The sequence below is a fragment of the Dinoponera quadriceps genome, unplaced genomic scaffold, assembly GCF_001313825.1.
Source record: "Dinoponera quadriceps isolate SergipeBrazil2010 unplaced genomic scaffold, ASM131382v1 scaffold754, whole genome shotgun sequence".
In the NCBI taxonomy this organism is placed as follows: domain Eukaryota; kingdom Metazoa; phylum Arthropoda; class Insecta; order Hymenoptera; family Formicidae; genus Dinoponera; species Dinoponera quadriceps.
The window spans coordinates 114,760-141,230 of NW_014554896.1; the positions used below are offsets into that span (position 1 = coordinate 114,760).

Below are 26,471 nucleotides of genomic sequence, written 5' to 3' on the forward strand. Positions count from 1 at the left end.
CCCCCCCCCTTTCCCTTCAATGGCGAATAGAAGAATTACGATGGGAAGTCGCCGTTTTATCGCGACGGCGATTAAGCGATCACTTTTTCGACGTACTTAAGATTACCCCCGACCCGTTTAATCGTCAAAATGCGAGATCCTTTCTGGTCTGTTTCTCTCTCACTCTCTCTCTCTCTGTCTCTCTCTTACGGATAAAGATAAAAATCATCGGATTTGTCCCTGAGGATATTCTCCCTTTCACGCCGCGCGGTTTCACAATCACCGGTAATTCAATCTGATTACTTAATTAAAAACGTGATTTTTAATTAAATAAAGTAAATCTCCGCTGCAATTTTAATAATGGAGCGAATTATTGTGTACGTTTTGTAATTTGATATGCTAATTCGGTGGACAACGGCTTGAAGCATATCGTGTTCGCCCGGCAATTCCGGTAATGGAGGAATTTTTATACATTTCGCGATTCGATTTGATAAATTAGAAAAACGAACTCGAATTAAGTAAATCGAATTTTCTTTGCAATTCCGATAATGGAACGGCTTCGGGGAGTATTTGCGCGTTTTATATATAGCCCGCGATTCGCGACAACTTTTGAAAAGAAGGAGAGAGAGACAGAGAGACAGAGAGAAATGAATTAAAATTTTTTTATAATCTGTAAACTTCCCAGACATTTCTCTCACCGCACGATATCCATCTGCTCTTGCCTTTCATCCCGCCCCTTATCAAGTCGACTAAAGAGAGATGTCGGAGATACCAGAAATTCGATTTGAATACGGCGAAACTCGGAGACGATCTGAGTAACGTCGGGCGCACAATCATCGATCATCGCGGTGACTCCGTTAAAAAGTATTTCACATTTTACCTGACGAAGATTTATCCCCGTCAGCGTCCGGCAGGACTTCCGTCGAAGTTGGTATCGCCAAAAATTCAATCGAATCGGACCGAAGCGAGTCGAATCGAAAGGAGGAACGCGAGCGAGAAAGTGGCGGCGCTATCGGAATCGAATGCCGAGAGTTCAAGTCGAGATTTTCCTTCCCGTTTCGCTCGCGTATATACAGAGTGGGGCATTTAAATCGGGACGTCTATGAACGTCTTATAACGAGTACAATAAGCAGACTTTCCTCCTCGAAGGAGAGCCGATCTGATATGATTTACTCGCATTTGACGTACTTTACCTATAGGAATATATATAATATGTCATATATAACGTTTTTTATTATATATTAACACACACGTATATATAATTTAAAAAATTATATATTTTATAACATATATATATACAATAATATTTTCCGTACCTTTCTTACTTGAAATATTTCTACGTTCAAAAATACGCTATACTGTTGCGTGGTACGCTTTGCGAGAAAAATTATGCTAATTTTATACGCTGTATTATATACTGAATAATAATGCAGCGTATAACCATAAATTTGCCCGCTGCAGCTGTTCCCATTTGAATGTCTCACCCTGTGCCGAGAGATAGAGGAAAAGAGAAAGAAGAGAAAAGAGAAGAGCGCGCGCGGAAGCGGTTTCGGGATGGTATATCGGGAAATTCGGGTTCGGAAAACTCAATACTCACCTCCTTGCAGCAACGGCTCGCCCAATTCGACGTAAAAGAGCGCGTCTTTCTCGTAGGAATCTTCCTCGATAATCTCCAGACTGATGATTTTCCTGAAACAAGAAACCCGTAACTTTGAACAAATTGCGCGAATGAACGAAGCGCAATTGGTGGTGGCGCAGTGGCGTAAAGCCCTGCCTTTTTCGACGTGCCGACTTCGCGGCCGGAAATCGAAGGAAAGGCCAAAGTTGAAGTTACCGTCGGTGGCCGTTGTTGCATGGCAATCGATTCATTAGGGAAGGGAGAACGATAAGGTGTCAGACGGTTAAACGCGAACTGCTTCGCTCTGTTTCGAACTACATGACGGGATGGCGTCGCGGAAATCAATTTATTACTTTGGGTAATTAAGTGTCGGATAACTGTGCAACTTGCCGGCGCGCGCACATTAGCGTCAGGAGACATAATTGAGGACTTCTTCTGGGAAGCGCGCTATTTTCCGTGGATACCGTGGTGTACTCCCGACGGGATATTCATCAATTTCCATGGAAAGCGAAGGAGCGTGCGGGTCCTTTTGATATGCAAATTACACCTCATTTGGAGGTAGACTCGATCAAAATTCGCCTCGAAATGCGGGATAAACAATGCGATGCCGGTAGAAACGCGTGATCGTTATTTTTCTAACGTGTGTTCGCGTGCTCTGTCCTAAATATTAACGATATTATAATATTATTATTATTATAATATTATTATAATATTATCTGATATACATATATTTAAAGGGTCATTTAACAATTACGTCAAACCACGACAAAGAAGGTCTATTAGTTGCGTGACGGCTATGATGGCAGGGAGTAAAGGCCACGTCATATTAAGCTCTCAGTATTTCAATGTCAATTAACGTATTAATTTTACGTTACTTTTCAATATATATACCTTGTGTTAAATTAACATAAAAATTTGAGTGGACCGTTCAGACAAGTGAAACGTGTTAAATTTAACATAACATTTTTTTATCGTGTAATATTGGAGTCTAAATATTTTATGACAAAACGCGACAAAGAGAAAAGAGTAAAAAATATTCAAATTTCGCGTGACGTAATTGTTGAATGGCCTGTAAAGTGTTTCATGATTTATTAATTAGCAGTGGCTTGTACAACGACGAATAACGAGAGAAACAGAGAGAGGGAGAGAGAAATCCTTTGAGTGGATTTGATGTCAACATGTGTCGTGTTGCTCGATCGCAATCTTGTTCCCTTAATTAAGACTCGTTCGGAGGCGTGCTTATCTTTCCTACTGCAGGTTACGCTGCGATTGTATATTCTTCTCTACATATACATGTATTTTTAACGTTTTCCGATAACAACGTCGTACGACACGAGTGTGATACAACCGATGTTGCTTTTTCACGTTTACACTATTATTTACAAACCAGACGAGCGTCCCTCTGACGTTTTCGCTAAAAGTAATAGAGACGGATATGGCTTCGCTATATATCTCCGCTATATATATATATATATTATTCCTATTTTATTTGCTCACTTTTATACGCGAAACATTTTCTATCGTCGTTGCGACATACAAAAGGTGATTCTTTTTTTGTGCGAATGCTTTCTTCCGGTTGCAAACGATATGCAGTTCTTTCTCGGGGCGAAAAAAAGAGAGAGAGAGAGAGGGAGTGATCCGTTAGTGGCGACAGATTAATAGAGCTTCCGGGGAGCGATTTAAAAAGCTTTCACATCGTTTGTCATGCGCTTCAACTTTTGCACAACTCGTGCCTCGAAAGCTCGCCCCCGTATCCACCCCCGGCTAGTTATCGCGCTTTGTTACATATCCGCGCGCACGTGTTCATCCGCAGGGTAGTAAACGACAGAACGCCGCCGAAAAAAAAAATTGTATAATGGACAATTTCGCCATTTGCAGTGAGAAGCCGCTCTCGCGAAAAGGGACGCGCGTCTCCCCTATACGCTATATAATGGTTCGGGTGTTTCCCGTTTTATGGATTTTCCCGGTACGACATCGATCTTATCGACCCGACGCTTGTAGAAGCTTAAACGTCCGATATCTTACAGTGGAAGCGAGATCCGACGGAGAGAAGTATTATTCGTAACTAAACCGGATACGCCGGGGAACCGTGACGCTTTCTCCGGGTAAAATCCGACGGTTCAAAGTGCCCGGATTACAATAAATAGCGCGCGCACAGTCGTAATTGCTTATATCAGGCGGATAAAGAACAGATTTTTACACTGGAAGAAAGAAAAGAGTCGAGTGAAACGGGTCTCAGCGTGTTTTACTGTGCAAACTGCAGTCGAGCGAGACCGAGTGAGAATCGAGATCAACAATTTAATTGATTCTACAAAATATAGTCGACGGTTAAATGGCTAACAAACTGTAACGTAGTTTTGTGTACAATATAAATATTCCGGAAGGTTTATTTGACTGCATAAACATGAGTAATTCTACCTTTGGCGGAAGGTTAAACAAATCAGACCGGCGATCTGTTATAGGAGCTTTGTGATTATCGTCTCATTGAGCGAAATTTTCAGCCGGTTTCGTACAAACAAGAGATTAAAACAATAGGAAAATTTTGCCGAAAGAATTGGGACAACAGTTTGTTACTATAATTTCGAAATGAAGTTTGACTCGCGTTGTTGTTCGCTTGAGTTTGATGCGTTGTTATATTAAAATCGATCATGAATTTTGGAAAGCCGAAAAACGGCCGGTTATCGTTTCCCGGTCGTTAAATCATTTCAAATATATCTCGCGACGAGAAGGAGAGAGAGAGAGAGAGCTATAGAAGGAAGCTCGCGGAGCCGAACCTGCACTTTGTACACGTGCGAAACGAGTTGAAAATGTCAAACATATGTCGTAGGCACACATCGATAGGTCGCGTCGCTTTATGCACAGGGTGTCCAAGAATAAAACGTGAAAAGAGGGAGCATGCTCGAGTAAACTTTCGCGTCGACGTTTAAACTTTGCGTCAGGGTGGAGCTTCCTCAAGTTCGATTTATCTCGCAATGGCATTCGCATCCGTATAATTTCCCTCGTATTTCATCTCGCTTTACGGAGCGCCCCCAGAATTAAAGGAGTTCAAACGATGGAAATGCGTGCTTGGGACGAAAGCGCCGAAGTGACACGCCGGGACGAATTTCTCCTTCTTTCTCTTTTTCCTTCTCTTTTCCTTTTTCTCTCTCTCAGTTTTCTGGTGAATTATTTATCTCTCGGCGACATCTCGGCAGAAACGCCCGACACGCGAGCGCGTGCACATTAAGCCGAATTACAACCACGAGTGTGTCACCGTGTCACCGTGGGCGACACGAATCGCCGAATGATTTACAGTAACGTTGACCCTTTTTTTATGATGATTCATGTTTTACCAGAAATCAACATTCCCTGAGAGAGATCGACGAGGAACGAATTTTCTAGATTCCCCTCGTTAAATTCCCGGGAGAAATCGCGAAAGGTGGAAATTAATCCGAACGTAAGAAACGGAGAAACGGCTCGCCTAATTAATTCGTCGAATTTCCATTGAAAAGTATTCCGAAATGTTTCTCCGCGGAGAAAATTTCCGCCCACGAGGACGCAACCGGGAAGTCGGCTGCGTATCGTGTGTCGGGTGTTCCGTAATATGCAGTCGTGTAGCAATATGAAACTGTACAAGTGCAGTGGAACGAAAGCTCGTTAAGACGGGGGGAACTTCATTTAGCGGCGTTATAATTAAACCAGCTAATGCTTGTTATCTTGACAGTGAAGCACCGTTGTATGCGAGACTTAATCCGTGTTCATTCATATTGCGCATGCAGGTATCCCTTCCGCTTTGTTGCGCAATCTGTTTCAATGAAACGCGCTGCTCCGCGGTATGAAATTAAAATATTTTTTTCCCCGATCCCAAATGTAATTTCGGGGCTCTCACTCAATGTAATTTCGGGGACACGTGTTCCGTGAAAAATCGCCGCAACGCCCGTGGAAAATCATGTGTGACCGCTCCGAATCGCGCTGTTAATTCGGTCGGAGAAATCGGGATTTGTCGTCCGTTCGCGTGAAATCGCGAGAAAGACAGCTTATTTTCCGCTGTTTGTAATTTATTCCGCCGCTTATAGCACGAGAGAGAGAGAAGGAAGAAGAAAACTCTTCAGACTCATTTTTTCTTACGAGGGCGCGCAACTTCTCGCGAATTCCGGATGAAGGAACGCGGGAGAACGGATTAAGAAATGTTAATTTCCCGCCCCCTGGTTCTTCGAAAGTTAATTCGCCCCGGCATTCCGTCCTCGTGCCATGAGAAGCCACCGTCAATATTTAGCAACGAATTCTGCAAACATTCCGCGTCTTATCTCGACTCGTAACTCGCGGGCGAGCTAACTGCCGCGTAAAATCGCCTCATTACGTCCGACGTGGATGAAGCAGACCGATTATTCTCGCCGGGAAAAATGGCCGACGCGATTTATTAATCCGCGAATCAGAGCTACGCCGAGTTCGCACTTAATTGCGAGTTATCCGGCTACAAATGACGGCGGAAAACGACGTAATGCGTTTTAATGGGCCGGGATATCGTTTAACGCGATTAACCGACCCTTTATGCGGACGAAGGTCTCGGGGTCTTAAGGTAAATTGTATTACATCACGTGGCTTGGTTATGTTTCGCTGAAATAAGTCCTTTCGTTTTAACGAGCCTTTGTCTTTGGCGTCTTCAATTTGGCGTATTTCCAAAGACGCTCTCGGAAAAATCGTCCGAAGAAGGGAAAAAAAGGAATCCTCCGCGAGAGGAGCGCACACTCCGTTAAATATTCCCCCGGACATCCCCGAACTCTCCGAGGACTTTTTTAAATATTCTCAGAAGTTTCCCCGAAACTCCTTTCACGGAGAGAGAAGTTCTCTGAATTTCTTAAACTTTAAATTTTCTTAAATTTCCTTGTAAAACTTCTCTCGCATTATCAGTCCCTGTCCTTGTATCTTTATGTCTCTCTCTCTCTCTCTCTCTCTCCGTTCGCTTTCTATGTATACCGATCCATCTCTCCGCTACGTGTCTATCGTTCTATCTCTTCAATTTCTTCAATTTTCAATTTCCCCCTTATCGAGTCTTATCCTTCCATTCAATCTCCATATTCTCCCGCGCAACTATGCATCCCTCCGCTCAATTTCTGCAGCTCTAGTTTACCTTACACGTACAACAGCGACAAGAACTCAGCCCGGTTACGTTTGCTTCTTTGCCACTTCGTCTTAATGTTCCCCGGGGATTATTCCCGGAACATAATCAATTTCTACCCTACTCCATTCTACTTCGTTGCCTCCTTATTCATCCTCACCTCCGTCTCGCCGCCGCCATCCTTCTTCCTCCGAAATGCGCATTAGCGATCCCCGACATAGCGCTTCCGGGGTGGATCTGATTACGCGCCGAATGAGTTCCAGGGTTGTACCCGATAGTGCGCGCCTTCCAAAATTGCAATTGCAATTCCGCGCTATTTCGGGGGACCGAAAGTCATTAAGACGCGTGATATTACGTGGAAACTGTTCTAATGTCATGCGCGAATTTCACAGCGTTTGTCGTCCGTGCGACTCGATACAAGCTATGACAAGGGTGTCAACTCGAAGAATTCAAGCCGCAACGCGCCGTCTTAATCTCGGGTGCGCGATGTAACGAATGAACGCACAACGGTATCCACGATGAGAAGACAACGATCGAAAGAAATCGAAGTATCCACGAATAAAAGATTTTGCTGGCACAAGAAATCTCTCAGTTGTTAAACGGACAGCAAAAAGATTTATTAACGGTATTAATTGCTATTTGCTGGATATATGGACAGCAAAATAATTTGATTACGTCAACTGAACGTTTTGCTACAACGGCAAAATTATTTTTCCCGCGCAATAAATCTTTTTCCTGTCACTATGGTAACTAACAATCTGCTGTTCTAGCAAAATTTGTCTCTTCATGTATCGCTACGTTCCTTATATACACGCACGTACACGTGTGTGTATTTGCGCGCGCGTATCTCTCCCAGATAAACTTGGGAAAATTCAAGTTTCAACTGGCCGCGCTGTAAACGGCTTGGCACAAGCACTTTTATCACGGAACACGTGTAAACGAAGTGGAAGCTCGTTAAAATTGATCCGCATGAATTTAAGCGTCGTCGCTGTCGCCGGATTAAATAACTGATGGCCACTTGGCACTTCCGCCGTTAATTAAATTAATTAACGTCCGCGTGGGAGCGCGATGACGGGCAGGATTAAATTAACCCTTTCAATCCTCCCCCTCTTTTTTATTGTTTGGGAGATCTAATAATAGAGATATTCCGATCGAGTGTTCTCGCCGGGAGACGGTCGCGCTCGTTTCCCGATCTTCGATTTCGCCTTTCGACGCTCTCAAAGATCGTGACTCTCGAAAGGAGAGTCTAGGGCGCGATAACGGAGCGATGGCGCGCTTTATCGAGGACAGATAAGCAGTCTCCACATAGTTCAAACACGGTTGAGCGCCGGCGGGAAGGTCTAACTATAAATAGCATTAGAATATCCATTTAAGTCCGTACGCACGTTGAATCGATCGACCTCTACTCGCGCGCCACAACGAGGTCTTACGTTACTGCCTGATAAACATTGTTCTCTCCCCACCAAGGGGAAACTGACTTATTTATATCGTCAATCTCGTCTTTGATAACGATAGCAAACACGAGAGATAGAATTGAAATGCGTGTCAAATTCGAAGTAGTCTTCTTGGTGTACGTACACGAAGGAAAGAGAGAGGGAGAGAGAGAACGATATTTACTGCGTTTAATTTGGATATTCAAATGAGGATTATGCAGATTTTCGTTTAATGTTTACTCCGGATTTATTCGAGTTCGAATATTTGTTTCGCGTGACGATTGTAATAAATTTTGCTCGACGAAATAATAATAGGATTTTTTTTAATTATGTAACAGATTGCGATCGCAGATTATAATAAAACGGCAATTTACGTCGACGGTAATACGGAGCATCGTGAACGATATTTTATATTTTCATCCGGCCAATTAAAAAGTTGTCGATCGTTTCTGCCCGCTCTTCTTCGATTTATCAGCCCCCGTTTCTAATAAGTTAAAAGCGTAGGAATAATGTCAATTCCTTCGTACTGCTCGTGGGGCTAATTGCATCAAGCGCTAGGCTGTGCGTGTGTGTGTGTGTGGGCGACGGCAAAATATATTTTGCTTCCCGTTATCCACGATACATATCCGATTCCGAAATTCGGAATACATGGATAAAGAAGCGCAAGAAATGGAGGAGAGCCCGTGTCTCATCCCGTATTCGCCTCATTTCTCACCCAAACCCGAATGACATTCGAATCTCGCGGGTATCGAACACACAGCGGATACCCGGTTATATTTCCCCTCCAAATCCCCGGACGGAGCGGGAGGATTCGCAGGAAATTGCATACCTCTGAGTACTTGAGTATTCGTGACGATTTGCCGAAGCAGAAAATTTCCCTCTCGGGAAGAGAGCGAGGAAAGAGCAACGAAGTAAACAACCGTATATATACGCGTATACACCGGGGGGGGGTGCGTGGTATGTGAATTCATTTCAGGGATGGATTCTTTCGCGAATTCGGGGCGAGCGTCTCCGCCGGGCCGGCCGGCCCGAGCGGGTATCGATTTATTTTCATCGGCGGTTTGTTTCTCGTCGAGTATTATAAAATGTTTCGTCGCTCTCGCGCGCGCGAGAGAGAGAGAATCATTCTAAACTAATTTTATCGCCGTTTAATCGTCAGATCCGGTCGCTCGAGCAGTCGCGCGTGATTTTACTGCAAATTTATCGCGGAAGTCGAGTGTCACCCGTGCGAGCTGCAACGAAAGCTGCATTCGGCCGCATTTAACGGCATTAAAGCCATCTCTCGCGGTGCCGTACAGCACGCCGCATAATGTCCCAATTACACCGTGTCCATCGATATGTACACAAAGTATGGGTCACGTGTAAAATCCCAACGCAAATCGCATCCACGTGTGTGTGTGTGTGTGTGTGTGCGTGTGTGAATTACGTAAAACGCACACCGCGATCCTCGGGGATAAATAAACGCGTCCGGTGATTTACGGAATCGCGGCGGCCACGTTCGTGGAATTCAGTTTAGACTTGGATCCGCGCGCGCGTTTCGATCGATAATCGCCGGTTCTTTCAAACTTCAGCGCGAGCTTTTGTTGCAAAAATTTTTATTGACGACTTTCCGCCCCCGAGTTTCTCATCACCGAGTCACGTTATGGATATTCCCAGCGAATTTTCATCGCCCCTCTTTTAGGTCGCGCCGCGTATTTCGAGATTTTCTTTATATGTGTGTGTGTGTGTGCGATATTCACATTTCGCAAAAGAAGGCGGACTTAAAAAGTCTGATGTTGCTGAACTAATTTTTTATTCGCTGCGAATTCATCGAGTGAGGAACTTTCGCCGAGGCTTCTTAAGAAGGCGCGTTGAATATATAACGCGCAGAGAAGGAGGAGGAGGAAAAAAGAACACAGCCGGCTATGTAGTAGGAGAATTCGCGTCGCGAATTATTTCAGAGTGTTTAATGCAGCGGCGCCATGTTTGCCCAAATGTTGCGTATTGCCCCGGCAATCAAAGCGAATCCTTCAAAGCGGGAACACATATCTGTATTTATTCATGCTCCGCAGCCCCGGGCGCCATAATCGTCTCGCAAACACTTGTTCCCGTCCCCGATTCATCCCTGTCTCATCCGTTTCACCTTCTGCTGCCTGTAATTCACGAACTAACCCTTTTGATCCGCTGTACGGAAATATAGCACGGAAACACAGCCAGAATGCAGGAGAAACGCGAGAGATATTTCACCGTCCATGCTGTAAAGTAAATTTTCAAGTATGAAATTCCAATGGAAGGTAAATCTGGAATATAAGGCTGTACTTGAAAATTTCGTTTTAAGCACACATGGGCGGAAGAATACGTTCAACTAGTTGTCATACGTACATCCATACGAACTTGTAAACACTGATTGATGCCTCGGTAGCCGAATTGGTAAGGCGTCTCGCCCGGCAAGTGGGGAGGTCCGACTCCTGGCTGAGGCACATCTCAGAAGAGAATCAAAGGGAGTAATTCGTCCGCTGTCTCGTTTCATCGACGGAATAGAGATAGATGCAGCGGAGTGAGCAGGTGCAGAGAGAGAGAGACGCGACGTGGCGACGTGAAGCTTCCATAAGTGGGCTAATGTGGGAGTGGGAAGTCCCTAGAATGCAACGTGTTGCTGCCCCTGCACCCTCCGCGATCAGACTGTATCGGAAGTCGCGAACTCAGCCTCGGCAATTAAGCGAGCGAAGAAAATGCTCTCTCTCCTCTTTTGCCCTTTCTCCGCTACACGCCGCTTTCTGACCGCACGACTGCTCCTGCGGGATGTCCGTTCGTCGTGAGACTCGTCGCCGGTGAAACCGCGGAACGTGTCGTCGTTTATCCCCGCGCGAGAAAGAGCGAGCGTCGCATTTACACCGTTATACGAATATTCGCCGGCCGTGCCATTTTTCGCAACTTCCTTCAATAGCCCCGCCGCGAAATCCCGATTAATTCCATGACTATTCGTACGTACGTACGTGCGTATACGCTATGTATTTGCGCAGCCCGCTGTCTAACAAAACGGAGGATTTCACCGTGATTTTACCGTAAATCGGCGAATCTGAGGCCGGGTCACGAACAAACGCGGGCCGCGAGAGTGGCGAAGCCACCCTTCCGCAGGAACACGCAGTTGCTGCGAAAGCACGGGGGATTCTGTAATCGTCCCGATGTAATAAGCGTAATCTCCGGCCCGTCTTCTCACCGTCGTTGAGCAAACACACGCGTACACGAGAGTTCGGAGGATACGTGACGGGGACTCGTCGCAGACGTCTGAGGTTACGAGCGAGGGAAGTTGGAAAGGAGGGAAGATCGGGACAGGTCGAGAAGGCGATTTTCAAGGTCACTCGTCTCCTTTCCGGAGGGATCATGAAAATTCGCTGTTGCTGCGACTTGAGCGAAAATGTGCGTCGAGTTTCATCCCGGCGGATTTTTGTTACGCCGTAAAAATAAAATGTTAATTTTAACGTTTTTTTACATGTCCCAGAAAGTCCGTCCGAAATTTTAACTCGAAATAACTCACTTCGTCGTATGTCACTTGTTCACAAATTGAAAATATTAATGACACTAACAGATTTTCTCCCAACATATGATATTATTTTCATTTAAATTTAATTTGTAATAGTAACATTTGATATTAATTAAATTGACATATTATAATGTCAAATGTAAGAAATGCTGTTTTCACGCTAAAAAACGTATGTTAATTTTATATTGAAGTAATAATCGAAAGTTGGTAACACAAGAAAATTTTAATATTTGAATACAAGATTTTTTACTGTGTAGCGAATAAAAGGGGAGAAAAGAGGACGAAGATGAGGAGGAGGAAGAGGAGGAGGAGGAGGAGGAGAAGAAGAAGAAAGAGTAATGTGATGGACGTAGCAAAACAGTAGCTAATGGAACGGAGTGGCTAAAATCACATTCGGAGGATTTCGTGAAGATCACCATCATTGTGCAGTCCAAATAATGGACGCCTTTTGCTGCCACGTGCGCCACAGCAAATAAACGTTATCGTCCCGATAATCGTACGCGCGTGTAAAATATTAACGACAGGATCGCGAGGGTTGAGCAAATTAGCGCACGCACGTCGAAACGATAAAAATGATTAGCGCACGGATTTCTTTTTTGTCACACGAAGTCTGATCGAGAGCAATTTCGCGGGGTACAGGGTTAACGGGAGAGAGAGAGAGAGAGAGAGAGAGAGGGAGAGTGTGTGTATTTTCACGAGCCGCTCTTCTGTTGGAGAGATCGAGAGCACCGTTTCCAGTGCGATAAAACTTTCATCGAGAACCGGGAATTTTGCCCGCGTTATCGGCGATAATTTCGTCGCAATAACTCGCCTGCGAACGAGAGAGCGCGGCGAGGACGCAAGGAAAACCATGTCTAATGGGGGCCGTAAAGGTAAAATCGCACGTTTCGCGCGATGTCCATTATCGTTCTCCACTGACCTCGATATCGCGCTTTTCATTTCGCGCACGTTTCAGGCAAGCGCAGGTAATTTCACCCGAGTATACGAGATGCTTCTCTTATTAACCATTAAAACATTAAGCCACTCTTAGGGTCCCGTGTCGCGAGACATTCAGTGCCCAGCGTTTCCTGAAACATGCCAAGTTTAATCGAGATCGTTCGCGTGATTCGTCGAGTTTATCGTGTCAAAAAAGACGATGCGGTGAGACTTGCCGTCTCTCTCGTGTGTAACGCAATCACATCGCTTCGCCGGATAACCCTCGAGTGCCCTTTAGAAAGATGTCCCAACCCCGAGGAGCGTCTTTATATTTAGCAATTTAATTTTAACCGGGACCTTCCGAGCCGATAGACTTGATTTTTCTCGAGTCGAAATGTTGGCCCTATGTTAAACATTTAATTCCACAACATAGTAGGATCAAAGACAGCAAAATAGAAGGTTCAATTTGAATTCTAATGGTATGACATAATCCCTATTTTGAACTCGATGATGTCTGTGTAAATTTTTGTTTTCGCTGTTTCATTTAAGTAGACGCAAATTATCCTTAAAAACGTCAGAATAGCATGAAAATTTTGACTCGCGGGAATTTTCACATAAACGTCCTCCCTGTCGCCAAGTTTCGCTGCAACACCTGCGATCCACCGTTGGTACTTTCTCGCCGATGGATCTACCGTGCGCGGAAAGAGGGGATCCTGTCTCTCCGTCTCAAACGTTGTCAATTTGGATCGAGAAATTCCTCCGATTCTTTCTTTTTCTTTGCGTAATCGTCTCACGGAGAAACAATGTGACGGCATCGCCGTGTCTCCCGATGGTGTGCTCTTATCTCGTTTTGTAGGTCGCATCGCGGCGACACTTCGCGAACTCTCAACGCTCCTTGACTGGATCGCACCGCGGCCAACGCGGTAGATTTCTTCCGATATTCGCGTAGATCCTGAATCCACCCCGAGTTTTCATATTTTCATAAGTCACGTCGTCAGCGGAGAAACGTCCCCGTGCGACGCGACTTTGTTGTTACGTGACTCTCGTGCTTCCCTCGGGGGAAACTCGCGTTCAACGATCAGTGCTAGCGATTCGTTAAAACGGAGAGGGAGGAAAAAAGGAAAGAGAGAGGAGAGAAACGATTTTAAATGCGCGCAGCTCTCCTTTCGATATTAATGCTTCGCGGGAAATTAACGCGGCACGTTTTACGCGCTTCGCCTATTCGCCTTGCACGCACATTACGTAAGTTATATAGCGTGTTGTCTATATGGGCAAACTGTAAATACAAATATAGTAAGTACAAATATATATACGCACTATTTCTTTTTCTCTCTATCTGTTGCCATAATCCCTAAAACTTCCGATTTAACTCTTTCGAAACTCCATTTTCTGGCGTCAGTCCAGTCGTGTTGCCGACTTAACGTTTAGGAATCCTTTTAAGTCCGCTTCGTTGTAACGTTGTTGGCGAGACAACGAAGGGAGTTGGAACAATCGCGAGAAATTAGAATAATGCCTCTTGCGAGAGTTGCATATTACCGGAAACGAGTATCACGACGCGATTGTGGGGGCTCAGATTGAGAACAAGGATGGCTTATGAAAATGGAGAATAAGAGAGCGAGAGAGGTCGTAGATTCATTCGTGAATCGTTATTTCATGGAAACATTAGCGACATTAACATTAATCGACAAAGTTTGAGAGAAAGGGAAGAGAAATGATGAGGATAGGCACGATGCCCTGGAAGCGCTCTTTGAAGCGTCGATGATCGCCGGTCACGACTCGATATTATTGTCGTTTTGTAAAACAAGTTTTCGATTATGAGCGAATGAAAGGCCCGGCCGTCTAATTGTGCCGTACGAATCGCTAATTACTGATAAGGCCGTGATAGGAACGTATTGTGCGAGCCGCGGCATAGTGCAGTATCTCCTGTTGCATAGTTAATTGCGATAGACAAGCTCGGCACATTCGATCGAGCATTGTTACGAGAAATTTCGATAGACAAGTTCGTGTCTGGCGGTATAAAGCGCACGAAGGATCGGAGGATAGGTTTTGACTGAGATGGCCGATTAAATAAATAGCGACTTAATTACACATGAATCGACGATTCGAACGACGAGTGAAGTTACGAAATTCTCCTTCTTCCCTCGTTGGGCGGGAAAGAAAGTGGACGATAATTCGCCAAATAAAGCGCAACCGAACGACAACTCCGAGCAGGTTCGCAAATCGATAATAAAAATCGGACTTTGCGCGCAAACGAACTCGAAATAACGAAGTGGCCTTCGCGACACGCAATCTATTTCGGTTCCTGAAACGCCAGCGTGTAATTTTCCTGGAGGCAATTTTGCACCGCTAATTTACGGGCTGAGCTTCACCGGATAACATCCAACGATCTAATTATCCGGCGCGAGTTCCTAATTACCGATCGCGCCGCGATAGCGATCGATCCTTACATTGTGCTTAACCATTGCGGTTGTAACACGCAGCACCTTTGGTAACCGATACGATCCGATAACACTGTCCACGCGACCGGCATTTTGTATAACAAGTTATAACAACAGCAGATTCGCGCCGTTCTTCTTCGTGAGACACGAGCGACAAGCGTTGCTGTCTTCCGCAAACGACGTCTTTGCGCGCGTACCTCATTAAATAGTTCATTGCTCGTAGTTATGCAAGAAAGTTCCAACCCATAAAATTATGATTTTTCAGATTCAATGGATCTATACATCTTTTTTGCATAACTATGGCCAATTAACATCTATTCGCTGTGTCACATTGTGTTCCTCTCTCTCTCTCTCTCTCGTCTTCTTTACCGAAAGAGAGACAACTCACTCATTCTCCTCGATCGTTCAGTCCTGTTTCAACGTTTGACGAAATTTCTTCCCTACCTGATGACTATACGTGTGTCACGTATGCCTTTTGATACGTTGCCTGTCAGTCTTCTCGCAATTTGCCACGATGCATAATGCACTTTTATCTAAAATCGATACAAAGTGCGGGTTGTTCTTCAGTCGGCAGACTTGGCGTCGATGTTAGTTAAGCGATGTACGTGTTCGCGAAATAACGAAGCTAACGATTTCGATAATAAGCTCGATAAACGCACGGGCTATATTTGCGATTCGCAATTATGTTTGTTAACGCCCATAGATAATTAACGAAAATCGAGCAGTCGAAGAACAAATTTACACTCGTTCTAATAAACGCGGGCGAATTAAAACGGAACGATTAACGCTTAACGCGAATAAATAAGCGCGAACGGCGTCGTGTATGTGAGTATGTGTGTAATAAATATATAATAAACATAGTTCCCCCATCTTCCATTATATCTCTTCTCTCTACCATCTGATCGATGCTACGTCGTATATATGTCCCTTGTGGCAATGAATTTCTTATCGACCCTTCCCCTTTACGATTTTAAAACGCTCATTTGACGCGATCTTACGAGCCAGCGTGTACCTTCTCCATCGAAAAGCTGTAAATTACGAAAATAGTCGGCCGCTTCTTCTTCATTTTCATTCGCGATAACTGCGAAAAATTTCTTCTCCACGTTCTTTTTCCCTCACGGAGAGAATGATGTGAGACGATATTCCCCCTCCAAGGTCTACTAATATACGAGAAAATATTAATAAAAAGAGACACGTCCCGAAAAATCGATGCATCAAAAATCATTTTCTTAACCTGATATTACAAACGTCTTATTCAGACTCTGTATTTCCAATTTCCACAAGCTTGAAAATATTAATTAGAATGAAAATGACAAGGCGACAAAGTCAAGCGGTTTCACAGGCCGGAGGCGAATTAAAGACTCCAAAACAAGTGTGGCTAGTTAGAGTTAAATTACCCTACACAGTAAAAAATTTTCTGTTAAAAACAGCTCATTGAAATGTTTCTGTCGCTTTAACATGTTAAATTAAATATATGTTAAATTAAAATAATTCATTTTCTCAACATATTATTGCTTTGTAAAATATTCACCTCGTTAAAGTAACGATTTCAGTGGATCATTTTTCATACAAAATTGTTTACAGTGTACGTAATACATGTCTACGTGTTTCTTTCTTTTAACACTTGGAAAAATATTATATTCATTGATTATACTTGATTCTTCTATTTTCTTATTTATAAGTTTCTCGTGTTTCCCCCAAGTTTCGAGTGTTACCACGAGCTCGCTTACCGAGAGGAAGGAAAATACTTTTCTCCCCTCGGACATCGAAACTCCCCTTTCTCCCCACGTCAAGCGACAGTGGACCATTAAAGTGAAGAGGCTACTGATAAGGTCGTTATTAAGTCGGCGCGGGGGCAAGACGGGGAGAATAGGAAATAGCACGCGAGCGTGCGGCGGAAAAATCATACGAACAATTACTCGCTTTCCCAATACGTAACCCGACGCCTCTTTTCAATGGTCAAAGGAATAATAAGTCACTCACTCTGTCTGATTGTCCTCGAAAGTCAGACTGCCATCGGTGTGCATGTATTGCTTGCCGGGTTTCGCGGTGCCTTCCACGGTGCGATAAGGGATGATGACGCGGCCGCGGGCCCCGCTGTAACGCACCACCCGTAGGGGATGCTGGCCCACGCTCTCCACCAACTCCACGTCCCTCTCCGGGAAGCCGAAGATGCCGCTGTGGTCGTCGTCCAGGATCATCACCGTCGCTAGGCTCGGTGAGACCAGCATCGCCGGTTGCGACACGTTACTGAGCCTGAAAATCAGAGAGATCCAATGATCGAATCGACGAGCTTTTGAGCCGCGGGTCTTATAATCTGACCGCCGACGGAGATCCTTTACTCGCGCCGGCTAAAAATGTCGCTCCCTCGGGGATACTTTAATCATGTTCGCGCGCGAGCCCGAGCTCTATAATCCCGAAGCGCTGAATATTCGCCATTCGAGGGCAGATTTCACTCTACCGAGACTTTATTTTTATCCGCTTGCCTTCTTTTGATGTCCCTCCTGCGAGACGCTTCTTCTTCTTCTTGCTTACTTTCTTTTTTCTCCTCTTCCTTCCTACCTTTACTTCATCCACTAAATCTGGAACGTCCTGTACGGTCACCCGACGCATGACCTCAACGAGTAAAATAACATATTCTTCTGCATCTTCGGGCTCGTGTGAAGAGCCCGAACGCGAGGAAAACGTGAGAAAGCAATTGGACCAAAATAACACACGGGCGGATCTGAATTCTCACAATGTTACGTTCCCGTATCGATTAATCCTAATAAAGTATTACACGGATTGTTAGCGATGTGGGTCGCGGAGAAAAGCGTTGTTACTTAATGATCGTTGCATGTGGCACGTAGCTGAATCCAAAGATTATCGGTATAATTCATAGCTTCTTTATCTCGCGCGCGCGCGCGTATGTGAATTGTTTTAATGTCAAAAGGTAACGGAGAATACAGGTAGACCGGCTGGTTGAATCGGAAAGTGGCTTGCATCCCAACAAAACCAAATCCGAAGTTTCGAGAGTGGAAACGAATGAAAATATTTTGTCGTTATAAACAGAAGTTTTATTGGAGAGAGAGAGAGAGAGAGAGAGAGAATTACTATTTCTGTTTAAAAGATATTTCTCGAGAAAACGATGCACGTTCCATTCCATTTATACTTTGAATCCTTCCTTTTTATATACATCTTTTGTCAACTAATTTCCTCCTTCTCTTTGTTATATTTCTACCTATATGTTTCATGGTGCAATGAATTTCCTTCGTTTTGTTGAAAAAAAAAGGAAGAAGACATCTGTGAAAGGGAAAAAGTGTCCTCTCGACGTTTCTAACGTCAATTTACATTTCCATTCTTCAATTATTGCGAGAAGCCCTTTCCGTGAGCGCGCGCTCGCACACGTACAAGACAACGATGAATGCTAAATTTTTCAATACACCTCGCGTCGGACTTCCTCGTATTTTGGAGTTACGTCAAGGATGCAAGAGCGAACGGAAAATTTCTCTGCTCTCGCCTCAGAGAAAGAAATTAATTGAAAGGCACAGCCGGAATGTAAGAAACGGTCAAGTACACTGAGAGCTTTTAGAAAGGACGCACCTGAGCCCTCCTTGAAAGCTTTCAATGCGCTTTCGAACGCGATTTGTTCTAATCTCGCCCGCAGACATCAACGAACCCACGGATTACGTAAGTCGTCCTTTTCCCCTGCACATTGTAATACCGATTATAAACTCGATAAATATTTCCCTTGGCGTGCACATAAATGATGACACGCGATGTGTGATACTTGAAGGGCCTGAAGGTGACAGCCTCAACGCGGATATCGGTGAGCCAATATACACAAATTATGTCAGCTTCAAAGGTCAGACGTTGCGGTTCCGCTTCGAGTAAGATGACTCGCGCCGTCTTAATCAGCTGTTTTGAGACCTCTTCTGAATGGCAAAGTTACGAAATCCAGTAATTTAAATCAAGCCGAGCAGTGACAGATGATGGACAGTCCATCTCGTCGACCCTTCTTTAGTTACATACACGAGAGTTCACATTGTACGTTTGTTAATAAACATGGATGGATGAAAAATCACGATTTCGGTCGGGATTACGTCGGAATGTTCGACGAGTGCTTCATGCTAAGAAACAGGCACGGTGTCTAAATTTACAAGGGGATTTTTAGCTAACGTTTATTTTCCACCGTTAGATGGACTGCGTGATTTGAATACTCCCATCGGACAAAGAGGCGGCTATATCCATGTAATTGATCATCGTTACGTGCGCCTTTTATATTCGTGTAATTTGTTCTCAACCCCGCGCGGTTTGGAACTTCCTACGGGCGAGTAATCGGCATTATGCCGGCTTTGGTGCATTTCGCGGCGATAAGCGGATCGCATATGCGTGCATACACCAGTCATGTATTTCTTGATTTTCCTTTCACCGCGTGCTTTCTCGCGGTATGTGGAAGCTTCTTAGCGAGCTTCTTCCAAAACACCTTTTCCTAAGCTTTCTACAGGCATTCGATGCTTCTTATCAGTGTTGCTGCGACTTATTTTCCGTCCTTCCTTGCTTATTCGAATGTCAACCAGAATGAAAAAATCATGTTTCAGCTGAATTTCGCTTTAGCGCATTTTATTTGGATTATTTGAAAATTAAAACAGCGAATTTTCTGTATTTTTAATTAAATTTTAATCAGACCTCATTATGAATGATAGTCAGACCTTGTGAGCAACGCAGCAGCCGATAACGTGTGGTTCTTATGGAAAAACAGTATGTTTATGTGATTTTGTTCAGAAATTCATGTATTTACATTATATTCGCGTAATAAAGGAAATTACGTCCACAAAATTATACATGATTATTTTTATTTGTACGCGCACTCGCACAGAACGTACACACGTTTGCTACTTTTGGTTTATTCTCTGGTTCATCTTAAAGAGGCATATGCACGGATTTCGAGATTTCAAGTTAGCAACACTCTGCTCCGTATGTGCTCTTCGGAACAAGTTGCACAATCGCGTTTGTACAATGCATGCGTCTCGGCTGCACTGCTTCTCCAGCTATTCAATGCTTGCGAAATATCCGCCTACAACCTGGCGCTTGTGGGTTGGTGAATAGCTTGCGTACGAAGAAAGGTTAACAAAGCAGCATCATCATCATCGAGACTTGACTTGGTTTTGAATTACTGAATTTTTCAGCTTCTTTTCCTGGACTCCTGTCTGCGCTGTACGTCAAACAATCTCCTGACCGGTGATCTCAGAATGATTAGGACGACGTAAATTAGATTTCACTTCTTCGCTATCACTATCCGCGTTTAAATTCTCTCTCTCTTTCTCTTCACCCTTCATTGTATATTTTAATTCAGTATCTACCTCTCGTATCTTGTACTTTGTAACAGATGAAATTGATTCGGAACCTCAGTCGTAACAATTGAAATATTCCCCGCTCTTTTTAACGAATGTCAAGCTCGAGTAACAATTTACTGAATTTACGTTAATGAGATGCCTACAATATAAAAAGTAGGTTCACACTTTATACGCGAATAACGCTACTCAAGTCAAGAACCGCGTCAATCGTTATTTCCTAATGCTTCGCTCGACACCTGGAAGCGTCTATTGATTATTTTCCACTTCTCAGCTATCCCCTTGCCGATTTTTGCATCAGCTGAATTATCAAGTGGGTTACATCGATTTACTTTTAATTGCACATGCACGCGCGGTTTCCGGCCCCACGATGCAATCCGGCATGCAAGCTTACGTTGCAAATAACGCGAAATATCGCCAGGGCATCTGGCCACACACCAACACGAGCTCGCAATTTCCGATCATAGCATGAAATAAAAGAGTCCGCTCGTTCGAGCCGCACCTCGCTGCATTTAAAGTGTAATATATGCACCTGAAAGTTTCTTCAAAGAAGAACTAATCAAGAAGTGGAAGCGAGAGGGGGAAGAGAGAAAGAAGAAGGAAAGGGGAAGCGAAGCGTTTAACCCGACACGTGCGTTACCAATTTCACCGTCCTCCATCGTCGGTCTTGTAACGCAACCGGCTCGCAATTTCTTCCCACATAAGGAGATTGCACCAATTATGATCGTTCTCTCGTGACATCATCGTCACTCGAAGTTTTCGAAGAACGAGTTTACCCGCGAAAGCAATGAAAACTAGAAAGAGATAAATAGAAGGAGAAGAGAACGCATTAACATGTAGAAAATGACAGAAGAAATGTGTTATTCGGTCGAGTATGAAAAAACTAAGAGCTTCGAGAGCACAAAGAAGAGAAGGGCCGCGCTAATCACTCCTTGATTAAATCGACCAGCGGCGGTTCATCGAATTGCGGATGCCGCTGGTCCGAAATCAATCGGATGATTGCCTCCTGATCCGTAATCATAGCGTGCTCTCTCTCTCTCTCTGAGAACCACGCCTTTTCCGAAGACGTCTCAAGGCGCGATCGCATTCGAACGAGACCTATTTCGGAGCGTGATGCGATGACAATTATGCAGAAACGCGCCGGCGCTCATCGAAAGCAGCGCGATAATAATCATACGCGGGGAAGATTCTCTCTCCGCGCGATTACCACGCAGGTAATTCCACGTCGGAACTTTAATCGAAGTTCGTGAACCGAAGTGAGCGATTCCTAATAGGTCACGCTTCTATCTCCGTCTAATTTGACAAATACAGTTGGTCTTGCGAGGAAAATGAACGGAGGTGTGGGGGCGATCATATCCGCGGGAAATCTACCTGACGTAGAAGTGCTCGTCCTCCTCGAACAATTCATCGTCGATAACGGAGAGCTTGATAGTCTTCTTGGTCTCGCCAGGTTCGAAGGTCAGGGTGCCCTTGGCACTAACGTAATCAGATCCCGCCTCGGCGGAACCGTCCTCCGTGTAATAATCCACACTGCAGGGTCTGGTGAGGTCACCCCCGGCCCTGGTGACTCCCACTTCGAAGGTCCCGACGTTCTCCATCACGGTGTAATGGCCAGGCTCGAAGAACACCCTCATGGCGTTGACGTGCTCGATGTCGATGCTCTCGGCCTCCTGCTTCTGCAACTCGGCCTTGACCTCGCTGAGGTCGCTCTGCGCCCTTTCGCTGATCTTTCTACTGAGGTTGCCCGCGCCCACCATCTTCCTCGTGGCCTGCACCCTGTAGAAAGCTCTGCTCTTCGGCCCCTTGCCCAACACCTCCTCATGAGCCATTACCTCCAACTGCTCGAGGGGCAGGGTGGGATACTTTTTGCGCAATTCCTTCAAGGTATTGATGTAATCCCTGCGGGTTTGCTCGAACTCCCTCGCCTCGGGAGAGTCGCCGTCGGCCAGGCGGTCCACCATGCCGTGGAGACCATCTTGCTGAGGCTTTATCTCCAACTCCACCCCCACCTCGGAGTCGCCGGACTCGGCCTGCACGATCACACCTCGCTTGTTCATCCGGTAGCCCTTGTGCAGATACTTGTAGATCAGCAGTCTTCGATCGGCGATGTAAGCCGAGAGGACAGTGGCCGGGAAGAAGGAGAAGGTCAATATACCTTCCCAGACCTCCAGCACGCCCGGGCTAGAGACCGCCAAAATAACGTAGAGCCACACGTAGGCGAAGATGCTCCAGGTCGCGGTAACGAAGAAGACGCGCAGGTGCTTTATCTTCCGGGTCTCGCCGTTAGGGATCACGAAGACGCACAGGGAGATGATTACGAAGAGGTTGTAGGCGGCCGAGCCGACGATCGTGCCCGGGCCGAGTTCGCCGGCCTGGAAGTTCTTCGCCCAGATCTCGATGATGGACAACAGGATCTCGGGCGCGCTGCTGCCGAGCGCCATCAGGGTCAGATTGGCCACCGTCTCGTTCCACACCCGCACCACGACGATCTGCGGCTCCCTGCCTTGGCGGCGCACCACCAGCTCCTTCTCCTTGGACGTGATGACCTCGATGGCCGCCATAAACCGGTCGCTGATGATCGACACGCCGATGAACAGATACAGCAGCAGGAAGAAATACACCAGGCCTCGGAAGATGATGTCGATCAGGTGCAGGTTATCCCCCGGATGCCACATCGGCATCACCAGGCCGGGCTCGCAGCGTACCGAGTAGTTGCCAGACATCTCGAGGTGTCCGGAGAATCACCACTGGAATTCCTAGCAACCTCGTCCCTTGAGGAATGAAGCAGCACCACCTCCGTCGGAAGTCTCGTTCTTCATTCAGGGCTACGTGATCTTCTTATTTTGAATCGCGAACGAACAAGTAAAACTTCACAATCCACTATTTATCCTCCTTTGCAACTCCCTCGTCGCGTTAGCACCGTGATCTAACCACGAAAACGCCGGCGACCTTTCGCGCGCGTAACATGCTCGTCGAAAGCTTACGGAGCTCGTCCACGAGTGACAACCTCTATATACACCTCAGTCTCCGCTTACCGATCACCTGCCGCTCTTCGTCTACTCATCATCGGACGACCTCTCGCAGAGAGTTTTCCCGCACCCGCCCCGATAATCCTTCCACACCCACCCTTACCGGGAGACAAGCGAAAAGCACGACGCGCGGTCCACCCTGAGGAAGCTACATCGGAACCGGCTACCGAGGTGATCTGCCGACACCACCGCGGCAGTGAGCTCCCATGACGAAGCGGACCGGGCCGCGTTCGAACGAACACTGAAAGAGGAGAGAGAGAGAGAAAGAGAGGAAGCTAGAGGAGAGAACGACCAGACCGAGTGGGGAGTGGTGTCTCGCGAGCTAGCCAGACGCACCTCGTCCCCTAACTCCCCTCCACCTAACCACCTCCTCGCTCTAGCTTCGTCCTTGTTCGCTTCGCTGCATCGCCGGTACTTCCGTTCTTGTCGACCTCACGGTGCCCACGGTAACGTCGTCCCTCTCTGTCCTTGTTTATTCCTGCTGGCGGGCTGCTTCCACCACCACCGGTATCTCCCTCCTCGTCTGCCTCACCGTGCCGGCCGATACCTATTTCCTGGTCGACTTTATCGCATCGACGGTACCGCCGAGCTCGTCGTGTCGCCGAAGAAACGCCTTCCGCGTGTCTACCTGCGCGCGTCTGCCCGTAGTTTCGTTCCTCGTCACGCGCGACGCTACCTTGTTGTACTCGCTTCTGCGTTCTCTTCCCCTTCTATCTATCGCTTCTTCTGCACCCTTCGTATTTATACATTCGTCCTTGTCGAGCCCTCCCACGGCGCCCTGGTCTCTCTTTCCCGCAGCAGCGGATACTCCCTTCTCTTATTCTGCGCCAGGGGTGGCTGCAGCGTGGCTCCCGCGAATCTCCTTCTTCGTCGTGCAGTCTGATCATTTCATTTGATCTGAGTTGTTTCTTCGGAACAGATTATCGTGCGGTCTTTCAAAAGCTCCTCCTGAGAAAAAGAACTCTTTGAACTTGTATCCTTCTGCTTATCAAATGTAACATTTGCCTTTTGATCTGCTTGGAAATGGTATTGTTTTATTTTACGGATAATCTCGACCGCCACTCTTTTATGTGCATCTGTCTGTTCTTCATCGCTCTTCGAACTTTTCCATCCCTCTCCACAACTATCCACGCCTTTCCCCATCCTCCTAACGTTTTCCATCCTCGTTACAGCTTACACCCTCCGTCATCACCCCTCTCTCTCTCTCCCCTTCTCTTTCATCCCCATCTACAACTCTGGACCAGGGTCGCATACATAGGGACGGCCCAACGTATTCAGAATCCCCAGCCTTCAACGCAATCTCTCTCTCTCTCTCTCTCTCTCTCTCTATATATATATATATATATATATATGTGCATGTGTGTGTGTGTGTGTGTGTGTGTGTGTAATATCTTAAATATAATATCTTTTAAAATGTATAAAATAAATTTATTTAAATTGCTTAAATAATTTTCAAAACATGAAATATCAATATCATTGAAATCATGCGTGTATATATTGCTACATATACAAAATTACATGTATTCAGATTAAAACGTGAAAATGATATAAAACTAAATGTAGAAAACAAGGACTGTCCGATATTAAAATTATAAAATCGAAAAACTACAGTACTTTTCGCAAAATTTTCATACTGTTTTCATTTAGTGCGTCTTTTGAATAGAACGCTTTCCTCACAAAGTTTCTATTTGCACCGCTGCTCCGAACTCCGGTACTCGTCGTGCTTGAGCTCCCACCCTCTCTCTGTCCTTGTCACGCCTGACGTCCATCGTACTCCCCTCCACGTCACTGACTCACGCATGGAACGCGCGTCCCTTCTTATATTGCTATCCTCGTTTACGCGGTTCTCATCTCACTCACGCAGCGCAAGACGACGTACGCATGCGTATACATGCTACCCTTTGCGTAACCGACACCCCGGGGTGAGGCTCAACCACCTTGACACTTCGAGTCTATCCAACCCAATCAGTTCTAGTAGGAATGAATTATGTTGAAAACAATAATCGATTATAATTTTAAAACATCGAAAGTATAATTATATATATATATAATATAAAGTATAATTATATAATTATATATATATATATAATTTTTAATTTTTTCAGAACTATTTTATATCTAGGAAATGATCAGTATTTAATAGCACTAACAATCAGTACTTAATTACGCATTATGAACATACTACATTATAAGAAACGATGAGATGATCGATCTCTCTCTCGTTGCATATTTTTCATAAAAAATAGACGGTAATTGGTTAACTTTACAGTTGCTTTTTACTGCGTGACATCTAGATTTCCATTTTTCAATAGCATATTTAATATTAAAAACGAATTTTTTTTATCTTTCAATAGTCAAAATGAACATCCATTTAATCAGTTGTGTTCAGTCACCTTATGAAAAATAAAAATTTGTTTTTTTCTTCTGTCGTTAGTTGAAAATAAAAAAAAGTCATTTTTGCTTTGAATCGTACTGTTTGAAAATAAGAAGTCCGTCTGAATTATTGTTGAGCTGTACTACGATCTCGATTTAGATAGTGGCGGCTCTTAGCAGAGATTTTCAAACTAACAAAACAAACGGATTATTTAGTCGAGTTTCAAACCCATTTCTCGTAACGATCTTCTCGCGGTCATCATTAGATGGCGCCGAGCAATGGCAGATAAAATAACTTAAATTTCCAAATAATGCAATCAAATAACAGGCTAGAAGTATAAAATAATCTTATATAATACTCTCTTCTATAATACTCTCGCAACTATTGAGATCAATGAAAGAAAATAATAAAAGGACGAAGAAATGACTGATTCAATGTATTCATAACAATATATAGAGCATATTCGGGAGGGATATTGTGTCTATATATAGGCACAATATATTCTGATACAATAATACATTTATTAAAATATATTTGTCTCTAAAACATGGAAATAATACATGATTATATTGCGCATTGCATAATATTTCTTTTAAGCTTATTTTAATACATAATTATGTGTTTATTATATAATTATAATAAAACATTAGCTTAAGCAAAAATACTGATATAAATTACATATTTTAAAAATAAATTTGAATAATAAGATACGCTATTCAAGCAAAGCAAAA

At 44.8% G+C, this 26,471-nt stretch overlaps 1 protein-coding gene across 2 annotated transcripts in view; it reads right to left on the minus strand.

Moving 5' to 3' along the window:
• Positions 1–24,508, minus strand: part of LOC106742408 (sodium/calcium exchanger 2) — a 73,221-nt gene extending 48,713 nt beyond the window's left edge. For both annotated transcript variants that reach the window (XM_014615322.1, XM_014615321.1), the window contains exons 1-3: positions 21,709–24,508; positions 16,988–17,260; positions 1,577–1,668 (exon numbers count right to left, since the gene is read on the minus strand). In XM_014615322.1, the coding sequence (XP_014470808.1) occupies positions 1,577–1,668; positions 16,988–17,260; positions 21,709–23,060 (1,717 nt within the window). In that variant the 5' untranslated portion in view covers positions 23,061–24,508. The remainder of the gene's footprint in view (positions 1–1,576; positions 1,669–16,987; positions 17,261–21,708) is intronic.
• Positions 24,509–26,471: the final 1,963 nt, after the last annotated feature.